Genomic DNA, 24,270 nt, shown 5'->3' on the forward strand with positions numbered 1-24,270 from the left:
CATTTATACAAGCTACTACTTAACAGCTACTACCAGGGGGCCTATACACAACTCCCGCTAGAGTCTTAAATCCATTTCTATTTCTTAATTCTACCCATAAAGTCTCCACTGACTGCTCACCTTTCATTATATTCTCTCTTTCATGTAAGTGACTTCATCCTTAATCAAGACTACTCCTCCACAATGTTCCCTTTAAGGTGCACAGCCATGCAGCAATTGGGGATGTGTCATGTAAAGGAAACGCTCCCTTTAAGATGTGCAGATGCATGATCACATGGCAATCTTAAAGGTACAGTGCAGTGCAACAAGCAGGCCATTCCCAGCAAACATAAATGAGGAAGCATTGCTCATCCCCCTCTACCATTTTCCCTATTTTAAAATCAGGTATATTTCATTCCTAGCCCCAACTGCCTTGCAGCCATGTCTCTATAATGACTACCATGTCATACCTTCCAAGTTGAACTTGTGCCTGTAATTTATTCAATTTGTTCTTTACACTCTGTGTATTTGTATAATGAATGCTTATTTGGGCACACACCCTAACCTGTCCTTCTACTCCCAACAAACTACAGTAAACCACTGAGAGTAGTTCTACCAGCAATGTTATCCACACCACAGGTCAAATTTTTTTGTCCAGTACAGAATGGGCAGTGAGACAGACAGCTGAAGGCATAGCCACAAATGGCAAAGCTAAGGTCAGAGGCGCAGGAACAGTGCGTTTGGGGAAAGGGTTTGTAGGACTGGAGGTTACGGAAATAGGGAGGGAAGAAGCCATGGAAGAATTAAAACACAAGGATGAGTATTTTACATTGAGAGATTGGATGACTGAGAGTCAGCGCAGGTTAGTGAAGACAAGGGCAATAGAGAAGTTGGGTTTGGTGCAGGTTAGATTTACAGGTATTAAGAGTCTTTGATGAACTGCAATTGATGAAAGGTGGCAGGAATGAGGTCAGCCACATCAGCATCGAAGCAATTGAGTCTGGAGGCAATAAAGACATTAGCAAGGGCAGCAGTGGCAGATGGACTGAGGTGGGGTAGAGGCAGGTCATGTTACAGTGGTGGAAGTCAGTGTTCTTTGTGATGAGAGGATACAGGGCCAGAAGCTCAGCTTGGAATTGAACCGGATTCTGAAGTTGCAACCGCTAGGAGGGAGATGGAGCTAATGGTAGAGGAACAAACAATAAGGTCTTCCCAATGTTTCGCTGTAGTTCGTTATGACTCTCAAAGTCAGCACACTTGGCACTTAGCACGCCTAGTCACTGTGTAGCAACTAACAAACAGAATGCTGAACTACATTGCCAAGCCAAATCAATGGAGTCCATCTTAGAGAATGTCAAATTGAAATTATACAGTACATTGGTGTGACTATACCTATGCTTTCCAATGTTGATCATGGAGGCATGAGAGAATATCTGCAAGCCCTGGAAATAGTTCAGCCCAAATCCATAAGACTGATTTCCTACATCAAATTGTACAGAAATTATAATATGCAACCTGCAGCGCCTGTAGAAGAGTCTGCCACTCTAGAATTAGTCTTTATAGCCACTCCAGGTGCTGCTCCACAAACCACCTCTAGGTGCTTACCTATTGTTTCTCAAGACAAGGAGGCCAAAAAGGAAAGGAAGGAAAAGGTAAGGATAATATGCGAACAGTTCATTCGCTCCACCAAGTTGACGTTTATGCTCATGACCAGTAGTCCTAATCCTGTGTGTCCTACTGTTTACAAGTCTTTTATCATGAGGGAAATTCATTTTTTTCCTGGCTTTCCATGGGTAATGCCATGAGATCCATGAGCAAATAGTTTTAAAAAGTCAACAAAGTGCAACATCAATAGGTGCTGCCCTGTAGTGGAAAATGGCTGCATACAAACCAGTAGTTATGACAGATATAAACTGACATTTTAGCAATAAAGCACTATTTGAACTAATCAAGCCTTTCTTGGCATTCAGCAAAATTGCCACTCTATCACTGGAGTTTTCTCTCCATCTTTCCCAATGCCCAATCTATCACTTGAAAAGACTTCTTAGAATTCTAGTAGTGACTGGGTCAGATCTTCTAATGTCTGATATTTCAACACCTATAGATTTGCACAGTGATGCAGGGACGGCAGCAATAGCAGCACGTTCAGTATCAAATAAATAAAGGCAGAGTTCACAAATTATCCATATTTTATTGTTATAAAGGTTTTCTCCTATTGTACAGTAATATTCTGCATGTTCTTGTGACAGAAAGTTAAATAAAATATGCAGTTTATGCAATAAGCTAGTTACATTTCTTTCTAGTTTTGTTATATAACATACTTTAAAACAGATGGAAGAAGCTGCTTTGTAAGGTTTTGGGGTGTTTAGGAGACAGAATTAAATCAGAAAGCTCAAGATCAAACAGAACTGACTACATGGGAAAACACTCGTCATCAAAAGAAATGTAGCCCCTGTTAAACACACCTTAATACCATGATTAATAGTTTGCACTGAAACTGTAGAACAGTGTTACTTGACTTTATTTTTCATTGCCTGTGCAGAGAGATTGAAATAGTAATTGCAGAATTAGAACTCAGCCTCCAGAAAAACTGGGTTGTCTCCAACAATAAGCAAATGACAAATGAAATAATCAATTATACACAATTGATGATTGGGAAGCAGATTTTCCCAAAGGGCGAGGCATTCAGTTTTATGGACTTATGTGACAGTCTATCTCAAAGACTTACGAGTTTTGGTGCATTGCCTTGCATTCCCCATAATGTTACCTGACTGGTAATATCAAGCAAGCTCTTGTGAGATATTGCTATACAAGTCTCTTCGCATCCTCATACACAGCAGGGCCTTTTATACTGTACTTCCTCCCCCCCATCAATTGTTTCAAATATATATATTTTTCTAAATCAGTTTTGAAGAATTGCGTAAGTAGAGTGGTTTTATGGATGAAAATTCAAAATACTGAAACCACCCGGTAACTGCTTATCTCAATCCAAATGCAAGCCATTTATAATCTCTACTAAATCTGAATTTGAAACATGAATTTAGAACAAATTCAATTTATTTTGTCATGCATATTGCAATGCAGAATGAGCATGTCAAATTACTGTGGCAACCACAAGCGTAACAATATAATTTGAAATGCAAACATATTTAAGCCCACGCTAGATATGTGCTATAAAATGGATGTGAAGTAAATTAACCTGAATCATAATGATGAAATATTCAGTTTGATTTAATTATGTAAATATAGCTTCTGATTTGCAGTCACCAGTGTAACAAACTCTCAAGGGATGGAGCCTTTTCAAACATCCAGACACTCATGACATTATTTTATGATGAAATTGTAGGAAAAGCATTCCTAACAGTAAAGCCCATGAACTGTGGTGAAGTACTATGAGTAAAACCTGGCTACTAAAGGAAACTTAGTTAAATATACTCAGCCTTGCAGAACTTCGCAGAGGTGATAATCATAATAGATGTCTGAATTGGTCTGGGAATAGAACTTACTGCAAATGAATGATGATTATATTACCAGCGCCAAATGTTTTTCGTGGTATTTATTACCTAAAAACAAATCAGCTGATTTTTAAAAAATGAACATGGTAGTTACCGGTCAATCTAATCTATCAATTATAACTTAGAGATTTCAGTCAGTTCTCTGTGTCTGTATCCATTAGCTTATAGATTCACCAAATTCTCCCAAACACCATTCTGCAGAGTTGCTTTTTCACTGAATACTTTGTATATGCAAAAACTCAAAATAATCCAAACTTCAAGAAATTTTACATTTACAGTACATAAAAACTTCAAAAAATACATGGGTTTTGGTAAAATATACATGCTTAGTTTCCGCCATAAACAGAAACTTATGACGTTTACCTTTACAAGGATTGCTTAACCTACAAACATATTTACACAAAGCAGTATGTTAAAACAGTACCACGAAACCAAATGAATTTATTCTTTAAAAAATATTATTGCAGTACTCTGCATGTATGTCATTGTTTTGCATGAACCTACAAAAGCAGCATCACCTGTACAGAGTTCAGTGCAATTCTTTCCACTTTTTTTTAAATTATAACCTACAACTTATACAAAGACTGTTGAGTTTTACAACAGCAATGGGAATAGACCTTTTCTCGCAAAGATTTTAGACATCTCTCCAAATTCCATTGGTATACCAAAGCTAGCTTAGCTGAAACATATTTGATTTTTGAGACATTACAAGAAGGCTTCTCCATTCTTCTTTTTATACTTCAGGGCTCCAAAAACTGCATTCTCTCATTCACAATCCAAACTGGTGAAGCGACTATGCAGAGTTATTAGGGCAATTACACTCAAACTCCTCCTCTTGGCTTTATTTTCCCAGATTTCTTTGGCAAGCCACATTGAGGTATGACCTCCACAGGTGCCAATCACTTTATGAATATCAGTTTACAAACCACGTTCTATTTTTCATGGTTCCATCTTTCAGCCATCACTGATCAGAAGTTATGGGACCATTCAGTTTCAAAATCCATCACTCAACAAAACCACCCCAATATCATCTACCATCATACCAATGTACACATTACAACGATTCTATAAAATGGAGACAGATTGACATGGATATGCATTTCTTTTCACACTAAGATAGGAGTTAGCAACGGGATAAGAGGCCAACCCACTGAATATAATATTGGTGCATTCTGTCACTAATAATTAAGGTGTTTAACCTTGTCTCTTGTTAAGCAATGCACAGATGAGTTTTGGGACATCCACATAATCAATTCTAACTTTTGTTTTAATAAAGAAAATGGAAATCCCTGATATTACAAGCACACAAACTCTGCAATATATTCTTGGGCCTGAGCTGGAACTCTTTGGCTGTTGGAAAAAGAATCAATCTGAAATGCAACTATGTAGCATTTTCATACCAAACTAACAGTTGGTAGACTTATTTAGTGAAATTAAGCCAGATGCCAATCTTTTATTCACTGCAGCTTGTCTCAAGTGCCATGACTGGGAGGATGTTGGAGTTCCTGTCCTGAAAAGATAGGATGGAGGAAAGGATGGAGATGGAGAGCGGAAGCACCTGCTCCTGCGGGCCGAGGGGCAAAGAGAGCAGGATAGAGGGCATGTGGGACTGGGTGAAGGGCCAGCGGACCCGCATGAAGGGCTGACGCAGGTATAATATGTATTGGGTGGCTAGTCAGAAAAGTGGCAGGATGAGTAGGGTAAATAGATGGTGTGATATGTGACAGAGAAATGGGGGTCAGGTGGGGCTGGGGTATGTGATGGATTTGAGCAAGAGTCTGTGGGTGTGCATGTGGATGAATACCCATGGCTGCAGCTGCTGCTGCCTGATGTTGTAATATAGCATGGTGAACAGTAGTGATAGATGTTGCTGTTGCAGCTGCTGATGGTTGCTGAATATGAAATTGTTGGAGAGTTGGAGCGGGAGCTAAGGCAGTTGAGGTAGGGAAAGTCTTCACTTGTTTAGCTAGAAGCTGTTGTTGGATGTGCTGTTGAGCTGCCTGTTGTAGTTTACTATACTTCTCCATTTCTTCAGGGGTGAATGTTATAGGCTGTCTATCAAGTGGGGCCATTGATGAATCTGCATCCTCTTGGGAATCCTCGTCAATTTCTTGTACTTCAGCCTCTGGAATATAATTGGAGAATGGCTCTGGATCTGGTGCAAAATGCATCATAACAGCTTCACCTGCATCTGGTGGTCCTAATTCTGAAGGTTCTTTGATAACTTCAGCTGGTGTGGTTACATCAGAAATGTAGGCATCTGAGATGGTTTGAGATTCCAATGCAAATTCTTTATCAACAAATTGTGTTTGAATTGGTTGAATTTGCTCATTTACAGCTGATATTTCTTCATTTTCAGATTTTTCTTCTCCAGTTTGAATTTCTCCTTGCACTGTCCAATTTGGTAGCTGACTGACTTCTGCCTTTGTCTTATCTTTAGGCTCTGCTAGATACTGCTCCTCTTCTTTGTCCGCTTTCTCCAAGCAAAAGTCTTCCATTTTCTTTGTTGCAGGCTTTTTGATTGTCGGCAGTTTTCCTATTAAAGGAAGCAGTGCCTTATTGCCCAAAGCTGGGGGAAGTTTAGGTCCAAAATAACCCTGAGGAGGATCTTTTAGTTTAATTCCTACTTTATTAGATGCTGATGCTGCTTCACTATTTATTTCAGATTTCTTTTCAACCTTTCTAGACTGGATCTTTTCCAACAGCCGTTTAGCTGTTAAGGAGTTCCTTTCTTCTTGTGTTGGTTCATCTTCTAAATCCATTTTTCCTGTGCTGATGCTGCTGGAATTTCTATGGAAAGTATTGCCTGACCTTACACCATCCTCTTTGTTTTCTTCCTTTTTCACAAAGTCACCTTTCTTCCCCAGCAGTCTGCTTCTGCTGTAACAGGGAGATTTTGACCGATATACCCGATCTCTAGAAAATGACCTACTGGAGTTCCTTCGACTGGACCGTCTATCACTGGAGCTATCATGGCTGTGTGATCCTTTGTCTCTTGAAATGGATCTCCGCGAGGTCCGGTGCCTAGTGTTACTACTACGGTTGCGGCTATAACTACGGCTCCGTTTCCAGCTTCGCTGTGTTGCGCTCTGACTACGCCGCTTGCTTCGGCTCCTGCTATGACTGCTACTACGAGTTCTACTTCGGCTTCGTGTTCTACTGATGGTCCGAGTCCTTGTCCGAGTTCTTCCCCTGCTGCTACTTCTGGATCTGCTTCTACTTCGTCTGTAGTCGTCATCTGATGATGAGTATTTGTGCTTTTTTCCTTTGTGTCTTGATCTTCTATAGTCATAATCTGTATCATGAGATCGTTTAGAACGATGTTGTGATCTATCACTGTAGTCGCTGTAACTATCAGAATAGCTTCTTCGATGGCTGTATCTACTACAGTCCGAGGAGACATCAGACCCAGATGAATATGACCTATGTGATGATCGCTGGGAGGATGAACGACGTCTCCTTGATCTACTAGAGTAGCTTCTGTCACTTCTTGAATCATAATCATCGCTGTAACGAGAGGAGGATTTTTGTCTGGATCGTTTTCTATGAGATTCATCATAACTATCAGATTCTTCATCTCTGCTGCTGTCTCGGTTCCTATGCCTAGTTCTGTTCTCTTTCCGACTAGACATTCTTTTTCTTGAATCACAAGAACTTGTCTTCTGTCTTTTGCTACTGGGTTCCTCAGAACAATCCTCTTTTCTACTACTACTACTACTTCTACTACTATCTTCAACAGCAGTGAGTGTATGTTGGGAATCACCTTGTGATCTGCGTCTTTTCTTCTGCACCTGGATATTTTCCTCCATAAACTTTATTGTAGCCATCTGTACAGAAAGTCCTATAGCAGTGTCTTTACTTTTCTCATCTATGTTTTTATTCTTGTGTTTACGTTTTTTCCTTTTTTTCGAATTCCCATCACGTGCTTCACCATCCTTCTGCTTATCCTTTTTCTCATTAGTTTTCTCCTTCAAATGTTTGCCTGATTTTTTGTGCTTCTTTTTCTTTTTATGTTTGTGTGATTTCATGCTCTTGTCTTTCTTATTGGTGTTTCTTTCACTTTCACCAGCTTGAACTTCAGATTTTCTTACACTTGGAGAAGGCTGTTCTTGTACTTTAATATCACCCTCACTTACCGTTGTCTTCATAGCAGCTTTACTAGCGTCTATGCCACACTTGGCCTGTGAATCTTGATCAGTATTCTGTGCATGTGAATTTGCAGGGTCTCTTTCTTTGTTTTTTCCTTTAGCATCCCTATTCCGTGCCAGCTTAAACTCAAAGTAGAGGGGATTGCAACTATATGAAATGCACGGTTCACTCTTTGTAACCATCAGTAACTCTGAGGGCCACTGAAGGGTGGTACTTTCATCTTTGCTCAAGACTGGGAAAAAGGGCCCAGTTGGTCGTTTAGGCCCATTGGGGACTTCTTTATTTGCTGAACTGTTTTGTTTTCCTTCTTCACGAGTACTAGGCTTTGCTGGTGTGGTCTCAGAATTCTGCTTGCTTATGGTTCCAGGGGACGTTGCATCTTTATCAGGTTCTGTATTTATTGCTTGATAGGCAGTATCATCGTCTTGTTGTACATCAGGTGCCTCATTTTCTCCTCCTTTCCTTTCCTGAGGCTTCAAAATATTTTGTACATCTGGGTTATTTTTTGTAGTCTCTAAATTCTTCTTATTGCCACACTTATCTGACTCTTCTGTAGCTTTCATAAACAACAGAAATGGAAAGTTAGGTTTCACTTTACAATGTGCAGGAGGAATGTAATGATAATATATGGGTTCTGACTGACTGGTATCATCCTCTCTTTTCATCATTTTTTTCAACTTTGATAAGGTACTGTTTATAGAGTCGTTATCACTTTCTGATTGACTAGCACCTTCTGTCTTATCAGAGTTTGCTACAGTTTCAACCTCCATCGACTTTGGTGATCCTTGACTAGAGGGCACTTTATCATCAGGGTTTGGTGTTTCAGATTCATTTGGCTCCTCTGCAACATCACCGAACACTGAAGCAGAAAAGTCAAGCCTGACTGGTGCCTTTTTCGCAAAAGAAAATGACACTCCTAGCTTTTGTAAGGGAGTGCCAGAATTATTCTTAAGCTGGCTGATGCTTAAAGATTGTGCTGGCTGGTTGCTCTGACCTGAACCTGCAGAGCTTCCACTAACACAATGACCTGCGTTGTCAGCTTCTCCTTTGCTATCTCCCGATGTGCTGTCAGATACACTCCTGTTAACAGATGGTGACGTGGATTCACTTGTCTTTCTTCCACTGCTATCACCTGTGCTGACAACTTTTCTGTCATTAGCATCTTCATCAACAGCCACAGTCGTAGCTTTGAACATAGGACCGCTTCCTGGGGCACTGTACAAAACAAAAAACATGTCAACAAATACTGTAGACGACTGACTGATATTTTAGCTTCAACAAGAAAACAAGCAATTCATTTTAGACAATTAAAAATCACAGGCATCAAGTGCTAAAGCTATAGAGCAGCACAAGTAGCAAGAGATACAAAGAAAAACTGCGAGAAATTTGAAATAAAAACAGAAAATTCGGGAATTACACAGCAGGACCATCAGCGTTGAAGAGATAGGTTAATGTTTCAGGCATAGACCCCTTCATTAGGGCTGTACTGACAAAAGGAGTCTACAACTGAAACAACCTTTTCAGTTACTGATCGACCTTCTATGCACTTCCAATTTCTGTTTTTATTACAAGTAGCGACAGTTCACTTGAGGCATATATGTGAGGCATTGCCACCTAAAGAAAAGCATGGCCAGCAATTCTTGACAATTAGGATCAATAAAAAAAATCCAAGCGAAATGCAAAGGTCAAACAGTTTAAAAAGAAGCTACAACACCAGATGAAGATCTGTCATAATGGATCAAAACATCTTGGCAGAAGCACAAGACTTGTACTGCACTGAAGAGAGCGTCCTGCATGTTTCAAAACAAAGGAAAAAATAACACACTCAAAAGGCACTTCCTTGACATAGTACTGAATTTCTCAATTTGAATCAGAATGACGTAAAAAGAAAACTCCAATAAATCTAATTTGCAATAGATTAGAAAGTTCTTAGTTTTCTTTCTAAAAGATAAATATGCCACTCAAATTTCCTACTTCCCTCTTGATCACACATTCCTCAAATTAGGAAGAAATGGTAAACCCCAGAATCCCAACCGTACAAAGTTGATGTGAGAAACCATGGGGAGCTGCACTAGGTTATAGGAAACCAGGGCCAAGGCACCTTGCATTTTTTCAGAGCCATGTTCTAGAAAGTTCTGTTGGACTGCGTTCTGCTTGGGAATGAACAATACTGTATAAAAATACATTTTCATCCAGCCATTTAGGAAGGCTAATGAAATGTCTCAGTGGCCAACTCAGAAGCAAGTGCCTGGAAACAGCCCATAGGCCCAGCCCTTTTGAGTCTAAAACGGCATGTAGTTCAGGGATATCAGAGGCAGGCAAAAAAATTCATAATTTTTAAGAAACGAATAGCTGAAACAGAGCACTCTACCTCAGAATGTAAATTTAGAACAATCTTCTTGCACAACAGTCAAGATGAAACCCCACAGAGATACACAGTTTTGACTCTTAAACAGGTTGTGACCATTTGACATAGATTATAATTAGAAATGGGATAGAAACTGCTTGGAGCATACCATTCCTGTTGTTTTCGCTGCTCTGCAAGCTCATGGAGTCGCCGAAGTGCCCTCTCTTGCTTTTTCTCATCTTTTCGAGATCTTGAGGAAACATTCCGAGCAAATTCTCTTTGCTTTAGGTCTTTTAATCTCTACGGTAGTAAAGGTTAAAAAAAAATCTAAAATTTCAATTACGACTGCAAAAATGAAAGAAAAATCCTGCTGAAACATGTTCCAGGGCAGTTCACTATTTTTTTGAGATGCAGTTGTTCCTGTACAACGAAGACTTAACAGAAACTATTAAAACAAACAAAACTCCCCAGTGAAACACCGCTTCTGGGAGTGCATACACTTGAATGCAAGACGGTAAATTAGTCTCATTTTGGGGATAAAATTACAGGTGGAGCAGTCATCTTGTACACAAGGTCAATGCTCCCTCAGGTTTACCCCCAGAACAATTTCTTCAAGATTGTGGACTGTGCAGCAGTATTGTATATGTGCATTCTTATCATTGCTGGAAGAATGGAATAGAGCAACAATGAGAGATCAAGAAAGATATGGGAGAGGATATTAAACAACACCGGCAGGAGCCAAGGTTGAAGACAGGAGGGAGAGTTGTTATTTAAAAATGCAGCACTGGATGAACAACAGTAGATAGGAATGGATTGGTTGAAGTATATAGAGTGATTATGTATTTGTAGACATAGTTGACATGGAAGGGAGAATATTGGGGGTAGAAACACTGCAATGTTGATAGAAGGGTTGAGGATTTGGGGCAGAATTTTGGAAGTGTGGGCAAGTCATCTTATTTGTGAGTATATACTGTAGGTCCCTTCATAAATCATTATAATACAAGTTAGCAAAATAGAAATCAAAGCAATATATCAACAGGAATTTCCATTTTGTTGCCCTTGTTGTATAATTGAGTGATTTACTGAAGACCATTTTCTTCTAAACTTACTTTTTAAAAGTAGTAAACAGTAACATGGGCTTGATTTCCTGAAATAGACAGTGGACACTTTGGGCTGAGAATAAACACTTTTTTTAAAATTGAAGTTTTCTTTCTTAAGCAATGACCGTCACTATGATTACAACTTTAACAATAGAAATTCCACACGCTGTAGAAGGACAAACTAAAGGTTGACCCAGAAAAAAACAGCATGGTCCTCTTAACAACATTGAATATTACTAAGGGACAAACAAAAAGCAATGTCATAGTTAGGAGATTGTTTTTCTGTGTTATTCTACTTTGACCTGACACTTTCAGGAAAAATATTGAGTCACAAGCAAGTTATCCAGGCCATCTATATTTTTTAAACCAGTTCTATATTTGTTATTAGTATCAGAATGGTCACATATCCTAATCTGTTACAGATAGGTTATTTTTATCTAACATTAGAAGGCTTTTTAAAAAAAAGCATCACAGACCTGCCCTAAATACATTTATTAGCTGCAAAAGGTTATAGAATTCTAGCTGCAGTATTTATGGATGTTTAATTGTGTTAAAAGTCTCAATTTAGATCTGTTTAGTTCTACCATTATGAAAGTCTATTCTGCAGAGTGGTAGGTTTGTGTGAGGAAATTGTAATATATTTATTTTTCTTTCAGACTTTTGCTTCTCACATCAACATGAGGAAGAGGGAACATGAACAAAGAACCCTGAAAGGAGTAAAGGAGCAAATGATCCACTGCTCTGAAACAAGATCACAGGGAGAAGACCAATATTAAAACACAGCACCTTTAGGAAATGGACTCATACACAGTTGATCAATATCACAACAGCACTTTGTGGGGGTGGTGGGGAGGGAGTGGTTGAGGAATGAGGAAGTAAAACACAAGAATTATTCCCTAAGAGGAAGCAAGGTGGATTAGTTGTTAAAATAAATTAGGTTTCCAGGGACAGATGAGTTGGGTACTCGATGGATCTTAAAAGTTTCAAACATTTTGATAAATTTTGCTGCCATTGCAGGCTGATAATTTTCTCTTGTGAATTAGATACTGGAACCTGAAGAAAATGGACATCATGGGTAGGAAGACTGGTATCAGAAGCACACTTCAATTTGGTTTAGGTCATTTTGAGCTTAAAACATAGCTGCTTATGTTCTAGCCTGAAGTTGGCCTGAAGATAAATCTGTATGATCCTTTATTTTTGGCTGTTTTTTTTGAAGTATTGCCGGTATGTACTAAGTGTACCGGTAATTATGTCAAGTTAAGATTATGATGGATCCACTGAATCTGCACTAACCGTAATTAATTTGTGCTCTAATTAATTCTGTTTCAGACTGATTTCCTCCTGGCATTCATCTGTAGCAGCTTCTGCCCACCATTAACCTTAGCTTATGCATCTTCAGATCTCACTACTTCCCATGAGGAAAGCATATAATAGAACATAACCTACACTCAAGAAGGCATCACCTGCAACTCATGTTAGAGAAGCCTTCAGAGATCAGATTGCTAGTTGGAATGGATTAGTAGATGAGCAGAAATGAAGTGGAGCACACCACCAAGAATTGTTGCAGGAGTCTATAATACAAAGAGTCCAATAATACCCTATATGAAGATATCAGTTGTTTTTGTTTTATAACAGCTGTGGTTTGAAAGTGATATTAGGTATGGGAGTTGGGCTATTTGTGATGAAGGGTCATCGGCCTGAAACATTAACTCTTGTTTTGCTTTCCACAGATGCAGACAGACATGCTAAGTATTTCAAGTATTTTCTGTTTTTATAACAATTTGAGATATTCACTCAAAATGTGTTTTGCTGTTAATGTGAAGTCAAAGAAAATGTTTGAAACTCAAAGAGAAGAGTGCACAATTTAAAAATGGTTCGAAATCAGAATGGAACTTGGCTTTTATGCAACTATTTAATATAATTTTGAAGATACTTTAACTGCTTTTAATCACAAGCTAATATGGGGTGAAACCCACTAATCCCACACATTTTTAAAACAAAATCATAATGGTTCCTGTGTTGAATATTATAGCGGTTATTGCAATAGGAAAACACAATCCTTACTTGTTTCTTCTACAACTGACCTAGACCATCACTACCTATCATTTTTATCTCCTACCCAAAATGGAATAGAGAAAAAACAATGCAACAAACCTAGCACGAATTAATCAAAATCTCTTAAAAATACAGTTTATCGTCAAGTTGTTATTGGTTAGCACAGGCTGGAAACAGGGAGTTTAGATTACACTCTACAGCTACAGGCACAGATGTGAAGGCTTAAAAAAAACATTCAGCAAGTTCTACTGCATCTTAATAAAAACAGGAACTTTGCATTGTACACTTTTGCTAATCATTTATAGGGTTAGATGTGTGACACTGAAAAGATTGTGCTGAAATATTTACCTTCCCCAAACATTTCAAATTCGATGCAATCAAACTATGGTTCAAAGAACATTTACTGTTACTTTCATAAGCCACTGATCACTCTCACCAAATTTCACTACAGGTCCGATATCCAAAATCCAGCACCTTCGGGACCAAGACCGTACCGGATTTCATACACATGGAGCTGGCAACCACCCTCCGGGTCAACCAGAGCCTGAGGATAACCAAGGGCCTCAGTTTATTACCTGCCCAGGTACAGTTTCCGACTACCTAGAGCCCAGCCCTGGGACAAGGAGCGAGGGGTGCTGGGTGGGGAGGGGGAGGATCTGCCAGTCATCACTGACATTTCACTATTTTAAAACAAGTTGGGTAGAAATTGACTGAAAGAGAGAATGTAACTTGAGAAGCACTGACTTAACATTACTCTGTAAGGAGGATACTATAAAAAGCTATGTCTTCTGTCTTTTCAAGTTTAATTCAAGTAATTATAATCAATTGCCACTAAACAGTTGTTGTATCTGATATTTTCAAAAATGGCTTACGGACAGCTGGATTTTGGATATCGGACCTGTAGAATAAAGAGGTAAGTACTGATGGTGGGTTTGAAGAATCTGCCTTGTGGTATTTCAAATATATGTCATATGTCATTTCAAAATGTAAGCATGCAGGTGCAGCAGGCAGTGAAGGCGGCAAATCGTATGTTGGTCTTCATAGCGAGAGGATTCGAGTACAGCAGCAAGGCTGTCTTGCTGCAATTATACAAGGCCTTGGTGTGACCACATCTGGAGTATTGTGTGCAGTTTTGGTCTCCTTATCTGAGGAAGGATGTTCTTGCTATGGAGGGAGTGCAGTGAAGGTTCACCAGACATTCCTGGGATGGCGGGACTGAAGTATGAAGAGAGAATGGGTCAATTAGGCTTGTATTCACTGGAGTTTAGAAGAATGAGAGGGGATCTCATAGAAACCTACAAAATTCTAACAGGACTGGACAGATTAGATGCAGGAAGGATGGCATGAGGAGGGATTTCTTCATCCAGAGAGTGGTGAACCTGTGGAATTCTCTACCACAGAAAGTAGTTGAGGCCAAATCATTAAATATATTCAAGAAAGAGCTAGATATAGTTCTTAGGGCTAAAGGAATCAAGGAATACGGGGAGAAAGGCGGAAGAAGATACTGAGTTTGGACGATCAGCCATGATCGTATTGAATAGCGGTGCAGGCTCGAAGGGACGAATGGCCGACTCCTGCTCCTATTTTCTATGTTTCTATGCTTCTACGTCAAAAATTAAGCCTTCTCATATCAAAAATGTTAACTATCTAGGGTATTTGTATGAATTACTTTAAGACCAATACAGACCCAAAATAGTCAGGAATTAGCCAAGATTCACCCAATATTGTCGATATTTTCAAATAACATTGTATTCTTCACTGAAGATAGTTGTCTATATAGCTGTGAATAGATCACCTGCAATGATTGTACAGTACTTAGAGAAAACTAACTGCAGTAAAGTGTAATAAACTTTCATTAGAAGTTACATTATAGAAAAACTCCAGGCCTACTGTTTTAGTTTAGAGATACAGCACTGAAACAGGCCCTTCGGCCCACCGAGTTTGTGCCGACCATCAACCACCCATCTATACTAATCCTACACTAATTCCACATCCCCACCTGTCCCTATATTTCCCTACCACCTACCTATACTAGGGGCAATTTATAATGGCCAATTAACCTATCAACCTGCAAGTCTTTGGCATGTGGGAGGAAACCGGAGCACCCGGAGGAAACCCACGCAGACACAGGGAGAACTTGCAAACTCCACACAGGCAGTACCCAGAATTGAACCCGGGTCGCTGGAGCTGTGAGGCTGCGGTGCTAACCTGTGTTACAGCGATGAATTAAAGTGCAGATTTGTAGTTGTACTGACAACAAAACTGTCAGCGTTTGCTATCATTACTCTGCGAAAACGACGACTTCTAGAGTCTGCACAAACGCAACTCAACGCCATCAGGGATACTCTGCTCCTCCACAGGATGCAGATGCAATCAGCATAAAAATCAGTGATTTGACGTGAACCGTCAAATTTTTATGCACCATTCACGCTGTAAAAACTGTCGAATGTTATGCCTTGTTAAATGAGGTGTAACTGAGGTTTAACAGTGCACGAAGTCACAATTACTGCTGAATAACCCCTCTGACCCCGAAAAACTAATTAGAAGTCTGGATTGTTATTCCTCCCCATTCCATGATAAAAATTCCATAGATTTTTTTATGTAATAAAAGTTTTTTAAAAAACTCTATAGAAAAACATTTGCTTAATATTTCAGCTTCGATTTTAACCCATTTGTATGCCCCAATCTTTATTTCGCTCTCCTTAAATTGATTAAAAAGTGAATGATAATCAGTGTTTTTTACTTCTTGGTTTGATGTCTGAGAGAATTCTCCAATCTGGCTGGCTGCTCTGCCTGCTTGATGACTTCACTGTCCCTGGTCAGAGATCCCCTATAGTTGGCACCAGAATGAAAATGACATTTTAATAGGGGAAATCGATGCCACAGAGCTCACTAGATCTTTGTGGGCAGCTTCCTTGGAGGTCAGTGGCGAGCACTGTCCATTCAGCACTGACTGCAAAATTTGGGTCTTTATGTTTCAGAGATGACAGAGATAATTACAGTTTAATCAGATGCTTCATCTGGGACTAGAATTACTGAAGGAAAGGTTATAAATTTAAATTTTAATAATTTTAAATGTTCACCCCACCTATATCATAAGGTCTGAGTAAATAATCCTTTCAGATGGGAGGCTAGCATAAACAGCTATGAACATCCATCAAGTCTCCATGCTGATAGCCCTCCCTTTGTAACCAGAACAAATGATCTGGAGCATGACTTTTAATTTCCCCATAAAGTTAGGTAGCCTATTACAGCCCACCTTGCGGCTTAAGTAAGGAATTACAAAACTTGCAAATGTGGCAACAGCTTGGAACATCAAGTGGTGCTGGGAATCATACCTACGCATTAACATTTAGGAGAATATCTTAATATGTCTTAAAGATTCTATAACTCGTTTTAATTGACAGTACGATTCTTAAGCAGTATCCCAGGAATATAAACTGCTTTACTCAGTTAACTCTGGCACATAAAAATTCCACAAAACAAGCAATGCTTTTTATGGCAGAAGCATCATGGGATAAGCAGCACATTAATAGATTAAAAAACTGCATGAAGGACCTACGCATTAAATAATGCAGGAAACAAGAGGTAACACACAGAATATAACTGCAGGGCACTAATATAAGGAAACTCACTCATGTTATCTGATCTCCGAAATTAGGACTGGTTTTCAATACATCAGCTAAAAATGTCACACCATGAAAAAAAGGTAAAAATACAACAGAGTGGAGATGGAGGCAGAAAATAAGCAACCAACAGCCAGCACTTAATCTCCCTGCAAGCTATGTGCTAGTACTGATAACTGCATAACATCAAGGATCAATTAGTTTTTTTTTATATAAAGGAGGGCGGCAGGCTCTATCAATAAAGAGACAAAAATTTTTGACTCTTAAGGGTGACAGAACAGCATAATCCATCTTTAATTGCCTATTTATTTGTTTCAGGGATCAATTCTTAAAAATGAAATATTTGCAGGTACATCCAGAGTTGAAGGTTCTCACTGATGAGTCCAGACGACCTCCTTACTGAAGTCCATTCCTGCCGAGAACCCAGTGAATTATACCTTGCAGTGACAAGCTCATCTGGCCTATTTTCAGATCAATCTGGAGAGACAATAGCATTCATATTCCAACCCAATAATGGATGAGGTTGCCCCTCCTTAAACTCCATCAAGAACACCTTTAACTACAGGTCTTGCAGCAAAAAAAAACCTCCTGGAGCACACCAAGGGGTAACTTATTTGGTTACTTTCTTAAAAAAATTATTTTATAAAAATCCCTACTGCTACAAAACTGTTGTACTCATCCATTGCAATTAGCCAAAACCTGTACGCATTATCACAGAAACTGTACAGCATAAATAAAGTAGCCAATGTTTATAGAACAGTACAAATCATTAATACAAATAAGGGATTTAGGCGCCATTAAGAATCACAAGCCTTGAAGCATGGCCAACTTATAATGATCATCTGATCCTTAAGATAGAATTGCAATTCCTACCACACTCCCAGCCATCCTTTATTTTATGCAATAAAGTCAAGGCTCCTAGAATTCTGCTGCACCTTAAGGTCAATTTCTGCAGCAAATAACTAAGTGGTCTCCACATTTTTATGTGTTAAGCAAATTTTAATGGAATTTATTTTGGATTAAAATTACAACATATTTTAGAGAAAGGCACTTGGAACAGCAAGCTTGTCGCTGCCTGACGAGAGTGGATAAGGAAGTTCCAGCCAGGGTATAGCAGACACCTGGAATACGGTGGACAATATAGCCAGCAGCAGATTGATGGCTCAGGTCACCCAGAATCTAGTTCTGCAGCATTTGCAAGTGTGCTGAAGAAGTGCGTAAAAGGTCTCTGGCCACAAATTTTACTACTGGTAGAAAAGAAACTTGCACAATTTTCGGGATTCAAATCCGTTTATAATACGGTGTGCAAGTCTTTGTTCTTGTGGGGCATGTAGGTATATAACAATGTTTTAGGGAGGGGGAAGGGCGGCTAAATGATACAACAACTTATACTTATATTACACCTTAATGTAATAAAATATTCCAAGGGGCTTCATAGGGGCATTATAAAACAAAAGATGACACTGAGCCACGCAAAGAGACATTAGGTCATAGGACCAAAAGCTTAGTCAAACAGGTAGGTTTTAAGGAGCATCTTGAAAGGAGGAAAGCAAGAAAGCGAGGCAGAGAGGTGGAGGGAGGAAACTCCAGAGCTTAGGACTTGGCAGCTGAAGGCACGGCCACCAATGGTGGAGCAATTAAAATTGGGGATGCTCAAAAGGCCAGAATTAAATGAAAGTGAATATCTTGGAGGGTTGTGGGGCTGGAGAAGATAATAGAGATAGGGAAGGCTGAGGCCATGGAGGGATTTGAAAACAAGGATGAGAATGATGTGACATTAGGGCCATGGGTTGGACATCCCTACTCTAAGACAAATTGCAGGAATGGAATAGCACCACCTCATCACAGGATAGGAAAGAAACTGGGACACTGCATTAAATGATGGAAAATACTTGTATTTATGCGAGAGGTATGCCATATACATCACATTTGCTCCTTCTTCAGCACATACCTGCATACTAGAATCAAGTACATTGAGATTTGCAGGTGAAGAGCTTAAACTGAATGTACTTGAATGGTGTTGCATTTTTCTATTTTGCCAAAACATTTCAATGACAAAATACATAGTGTATGTAAAACCAAAGATTACTGCAGAACACACTATGCAAGCAACATGATATACAAATGAGAGATGCAATTTCTAGTTTACTTTCCTTCAGCTTGCAATTTTGTGCCACTCAATTGAAGATGACAGCATCAATATTGAAAGAATGTACTGAAATGGTCAGATTTAAGAATGTTCTTTATCCCCACATCCACAGGTATAATTAACAGGCAACTTAATGAATTATGACAATGTTTTTAGGAAAACATCACTCCATGCTCCATCTTTCTCAAGTACAGTCCATGAGACACATGGTGACAGTACCGTCTTTTGGTAATAAGATTCTTTGGTGCTTTGAACTAGAAAAGTGCTGTAGTGTTAATCTTCAAGGTAGCTGCAAGGTGAATCGCTCCCATCAATCGAGGGAGACATCAGCAGCAGGCTGTATACTTCCACTTGGACACTTCCATATAATTACACAGAGATGTGCAGATTTTCATGTCACATCAAACATTAAGGAGCAATATCACCAGCATCTCAGATAAAGAGCATTTCCAAGACTCCCTAGGTGACGTTCTGAGGAACATCCCAAATAGCGAAAGGCTATTCATTCTGGGTTACTTCAACACACGTGTTGGGGCAGGCAGAGACTCATGGCCAACGTACCTCGTTCGTTATGGGGTGGGTAAGATCACCAATAATGGACAATGCCTTCTTGAGTTTTGTGCCCTGAATGAACTCCGCGTCACCAACACTTTATTCCAGGGCAGACATCACGACAAGTTATCATGGCGTCACCCATGGTCTGGTCATTGGCACCAACTAGACCTAGTCATCATGAGGAGGCACGATCTATCCAGTGTTCTTCATATCCGCACCTACCATAGTGCAGATTGCACTCTTAGCAGTAGAATGAAGGTGCACCCTCAAAAGTTCCATAGCTCCAAACACAACGGCCCGCCACGCATCAACATCCCTTGCATAAGCAATGATGCCAAATACCAGCACTTTGTACTGTCGCTAGAAGGCTTGATACCCACCAAAGCCTTAACTGGAATGCCGGCATTGTTGAAGCTTGGAAGTCACTAAGCTCAATCATCTATGAAGCAGCAGAAGCATCATTTGGTAAAGGCGAAACCTGCAACAAGGACTGGTTTGACATCTACTCAGCTGAGATGATATCCGTCATCGATGCAAAAAACAAAGCCTACATGATGCACAACATAAACCCAACAGCTAAGACACTGCATGACCTGAAAGTAGCCAAAACAGCTGTGCAAAGGAGAGGGAAATACTGCACAAACAAATACTGGATCAGCTTAAGTTAAGAGATCCAAACTGCATCTGACCAAGGAAACCTACGAGCTATGTACGAAGGGATCAAGAGGGTGTTTGGCCCTGCCATCACCAAAGTTGCTCCCCTGAAGTCTGCAGACAGTGAAGCAATCACCAACAGAAGTGAAACAGATGTCCTGCTGGGCTGAACACTACTGTGAGCTGTACTCCTGAGAGTCGGACATCTCCCAATCTGCGCCCGATGCTCTCCTGCAACTTCCTGTCATGGATCAGTTAGATGAAGAACCCTCATCACTGGAGCTCGAGAAGGCCACAGACCGCCTAGTGAACAGAAGGGCACCAGACAAGAATGGAACACCAATCAAACTGTTCAAGCACGGAAAGTCCCATCTCTTGCCACACCTTTATGACCTTCTCCTTCTCTGCTGGAAAGTAGGTTCTGTTCCACAGGAGATGCGTGATGCCAAAATCATCACACTATACAAAAACAAAGGTGACAGAGGAGACTGCAACAACTACAGGGGCATCTCACTCCTTAGTGTCACAGGAAAGGCCTTTGCTAGGGTCACACTTAAAAGACTCCATTTACTTGCAGACCAAGTGTTCTCTGGAAGCACAGTACGGTTTCTGTGCCGACAGATCTACTGAGGATATGATCTTCTCCATATACCAGCTACAAGAGAAGTGTAGGGAACAAAGCATACCTCTTTACCTTACTTTTGTAGATCTCACTAAGGCATTCGACACCTTCAGCAGAGCAGGGCTCTACAAGATTTTGGAAAAAAACTGGCTGTCCACGGAAGCCCCTCAGTCTCATCCGCTCCTTCCATGACAACAGGAACTGCACAGTTTAATGGCTCCATTTCCGACAGTTTCGGAGTGAAGAATGGAGTAAAACAGGGTTGTGTCTAGCCCCCACTCTGTTTGGCATCATCTTCTCCATGCTCCTGACCTTCGCCTTTCCTTCAGATATGGAAGGAGTCTACTTGCACATTAGGTAAGATGGCAAGCTCTACAATCTATCAAGGCTGAAAGTGAGGGCAAAAACACATCATGTCCTGATCAGAGAACTCCTCTACACTGATGATGCTGTGCTCGTCGCTCACACGGAAACTCAGCTACAAGAACTCATGGACTGTCTCTCCTGTGCCTGTAACTTGTCCTCCCTGACTATAAGCGTCAAGTAAACCGTGGTCATGGGACAAGGTGTTGCATCTCCACTCTTGATCACACTAAATAATATCCCATCGGGAGTGGTTAGAAAATTCTGCTACCTTGCGTCCAGGGTGACAGTCTGTCCCCTTGTTGCAGAGCTCGATACACACATTGGAAAAGCAGCTACCACCTTTGGCTAACTTGCGAAACACGCATGGGTAACACCAAGCTAACCCTTAGGACCAAGCTGATGGTTTATAAGGCCTGTGTTCTCAGCACCTGCTGTACAGCTGTGAAACATGGGTGACTTACAGCTACCAAGAAAAAAAAGCTCAATAATTTCCATCTTTGCTATCTGCGGTGCATTATGGGTATATCGTGGCAGGACAAAATCACAAATTTGGCAGTCCTCTCAAAGGCAGAGCTCCCAAGTGTGTTGGCACTAATCAAATAGAGGCAGCTTCAGTGGATCAGTCTCGTCCGCAGGATGGAAGACAGTCACATACCCAAGGATCTTCTGTACGGTGAGGTAGCCGGGGCCAGACTACCAGTGGGACGCCCAAAGCTCTGCTTCAAGGATGCTTGCAAGTGTGACATGAAGGCCCTAAATGACAACTATCACACTTGGGAGCCACTTGTGGGCGAAAGAGAGAAATGGCGACATGTCCTGTGGACTGGTGTGCACTATCACGATGACCAACTGCTACAGCAGCTTGGCAATAGGCACCAATGTCAAAAACAACAACTCACAGCGTCACTTGGCAACTTCACGTGCAGCACTTGTGGCAGTACGTGCTTCTCAAGGACTGGCCTTCACAGCCATCAACAAAGGAGCACCGAGAGAAGACACCCCACCTAAATGGATTGTTTGCTGCATGTTCATCATCTTTTGTAGATGGAAGGATGCCAAACCAAACATTAAGGAGCAATATCTCAAGTATTGTTAAGAGTATCCACATAAACTCCCAGGAAAGTCACATAGCCGAAAAGACTTCAATATTGGAGCACTGTGCATCATTTGATATTCATGTAAACACTTGATGCTTGGCATTGTCACAGGTATTGAAATAATCCCACCACAACACAGCTGCAATAAGTAATTTGTCCCAAAGGCACAAGTCTGGAGCTGACAGTGTCTAAATTTATTGCATGGAAATTGCAATATTTTAAATAAATAGGGATGGCAATATTAAATTTTGATGGCCAAGTAAACTGATGTTGGTGCAGCAATGGCCTATAGCAAAAAAATGCATTTGTGTTCTAACCTCTTCCAGGACCATAAAACTATGGAGCGCCTTGCCTCGGACAATTATTCCTTCTGAGACCACATGCAGAATTTTAATACCCAAGCATGACTTAGCATATGAACATACGAACTTGGAGCAGAAGTAGGCTATTCAGCCCCTTGAGCCTGCTCTGCCATTCTATAAGATCATGGCTGATCTGTTTGTGGACACAATTCCACTTTCCTGCCTACCCCCAATGCCCTTTGACTCCCCTGTTCGTCAAGAATCTGTCTACCCCTGCCTTAAAAACATTCAATGACCCTGCTTCCACCACACTCCGGGGAAGAGAGTTCCACAGACTCACGACCCTCAGAGAAAATATTTCTCCTCATCTCTGTCTTAAATGGGAGACCCCTTATTTTTAAACTATGTCCCCAAGTTTTAGTCTCTCCCACAAGGGGAAACTTCCTTTCAGCATCCACCCTGTCAAGTTCCCTCAGGATCTTGCATGTTTCAATAAAATCACCTCTCATCCTTCTAAACTCCAATGAATACAGACCCAACCTGTCCAACCTTTCCTCATCAGGTAAACCTCTCATCCTAGGAATCGGTCAAGTGAACCTTCTCTGAACTGCTGCCAATTCAATTATATCCTTTCTTAAGTAAGGAGACCAAAACTGTATACAATACTGTAGATGTGTTCACACCAATGCCCTGTATAATTGTAGCAAAACATCTTTACTTTTATATTCCATTCCCCTTGCAATAAATGACAACATTGTATTTGCCTTCTTAATCACTTGCATACTAATTTCTTGTGTTTCATGTACTAGGACACCCAGATCCCTCTGCATCTCAGAGTTCTGCAATCTCTCTCCATTTCAATATGTTGCTTTTCTATTTTTCCAGCCAAAGTGGACAAGTTTACACTTTTCCACATTATACTTCATCTGCCAAATCTTTTCCCACTCACTTAACCTATCTATATCCTTTTGTAGACTCCTTACATCCTCTTCACAACTTACTCTCCTACCTATCTTTGTGTCATCAGCAAATTTAGCAACCATACATTCTGTCCCTTCATCCAAGTCATTGATATAGATTGTAAATAGTCGAGGCACCCCACTAGTTACAGCTTGCCAACCTGAAAACTACCCATTTATGCTTACTCTCTGTTTCCTGTTAGCTAACCAAACCTCTATCCATGCTAATATGTTACTGCATATTTCATGGGCTCTTATTTTGTTTATTATGGTACCTTGTCAAATGCCTTCTGAAAATCCAAGTACGCCACATCCACAGGTCTCCCTTTATCCACGTTGCTTATTACTTCCTCAAAGAACTCTAATAAATTAAACATGATCTCCCTTTCACAAAACCATGTTGACTCTGCCAGATTGCATTGAGATTTTTTAAATGACATGCTATACCTTCTCAATAATAGATTCCAGCATTTTCCCTGTGACAGATGTTAAGCTAACTGGAATGTAGTTTCCTCCTCCTTTCTTGAATAGCGGAGTGACATTTGCTATCTTCCAATCTGATGGGACCTTTCCAGACGCTAGGGAATTTTGGAAAATTAAAACAAATGGATTCACTATCTCAGCAGCCACTTCTTTTAAGACCCTAGGATGAAGTTCATCAGGAACTGGAGACTTGTCAGCCTTTAGTTCTAATAATTTTCTCAGTACCCTTTCCCTGGTGATGGTAATTATTTCAAGTTCCTCCCTCCCTTTCAACTCTTGGTTCATAAATTATTTCTGGGATGCTATTTGTAT

The 24,270-nt window shown here is 40.3% G+C and overlaps 1 protein-coding gene across 11 annotated transcripts in view; it reads right to left on the minus strand.

Annotated features, from left to right (window-relative positions):
- Positions 1-2,150: 2,150 nt before the first annotated feature.
- gpatch8 (G patch domain containing 8) overlaps positions 2,151-24,270 on the minus strand; it is a 196,962-nt gene continuing 174,842 nt past the window's right edge. For 10 of the 11 annotated variants that reach the window (XM_068013235.1, XM_068013236.1, XM_068013234.1 and 7 more), the window contains 2 exons: positions 10,160-10,290; positions 2,151-8,858 (listed from right to left, as the gene is read on the minus strand). In XM_068013235.1, the coding sequence (XP_067869336.1) occupies positions 4,967-8,858; positions 10,160-10,290 (4,023 nt within the window). In that variant the 3' untranslated portion in view covers positions 2,151-4,966. Of the gene's footprint in view, positions 8,859-9,357; positions 9,802-10,159; positions 10,291-24,270 lie in introns of those variants that run through there. The other variant, XM_068013243.1, reaches the window with a different exon arrangement.

This window comes from Heterodontus francisci, chromosome 33, assembly GCF_036365525.1.
Source record: "Heterodontus francisci isolate sHetFra1 chromosome 33, sHetFra1.hap1, whole genome shotgun sequence".
NCBI classification, from domain to species: domain Eukaryota; kingdom Metazoa; phylum Chordata; class Chondrichthyes; order Heterodontiformes; family Heterodontidae; genus Heterodontus; species Heterodontus francisci.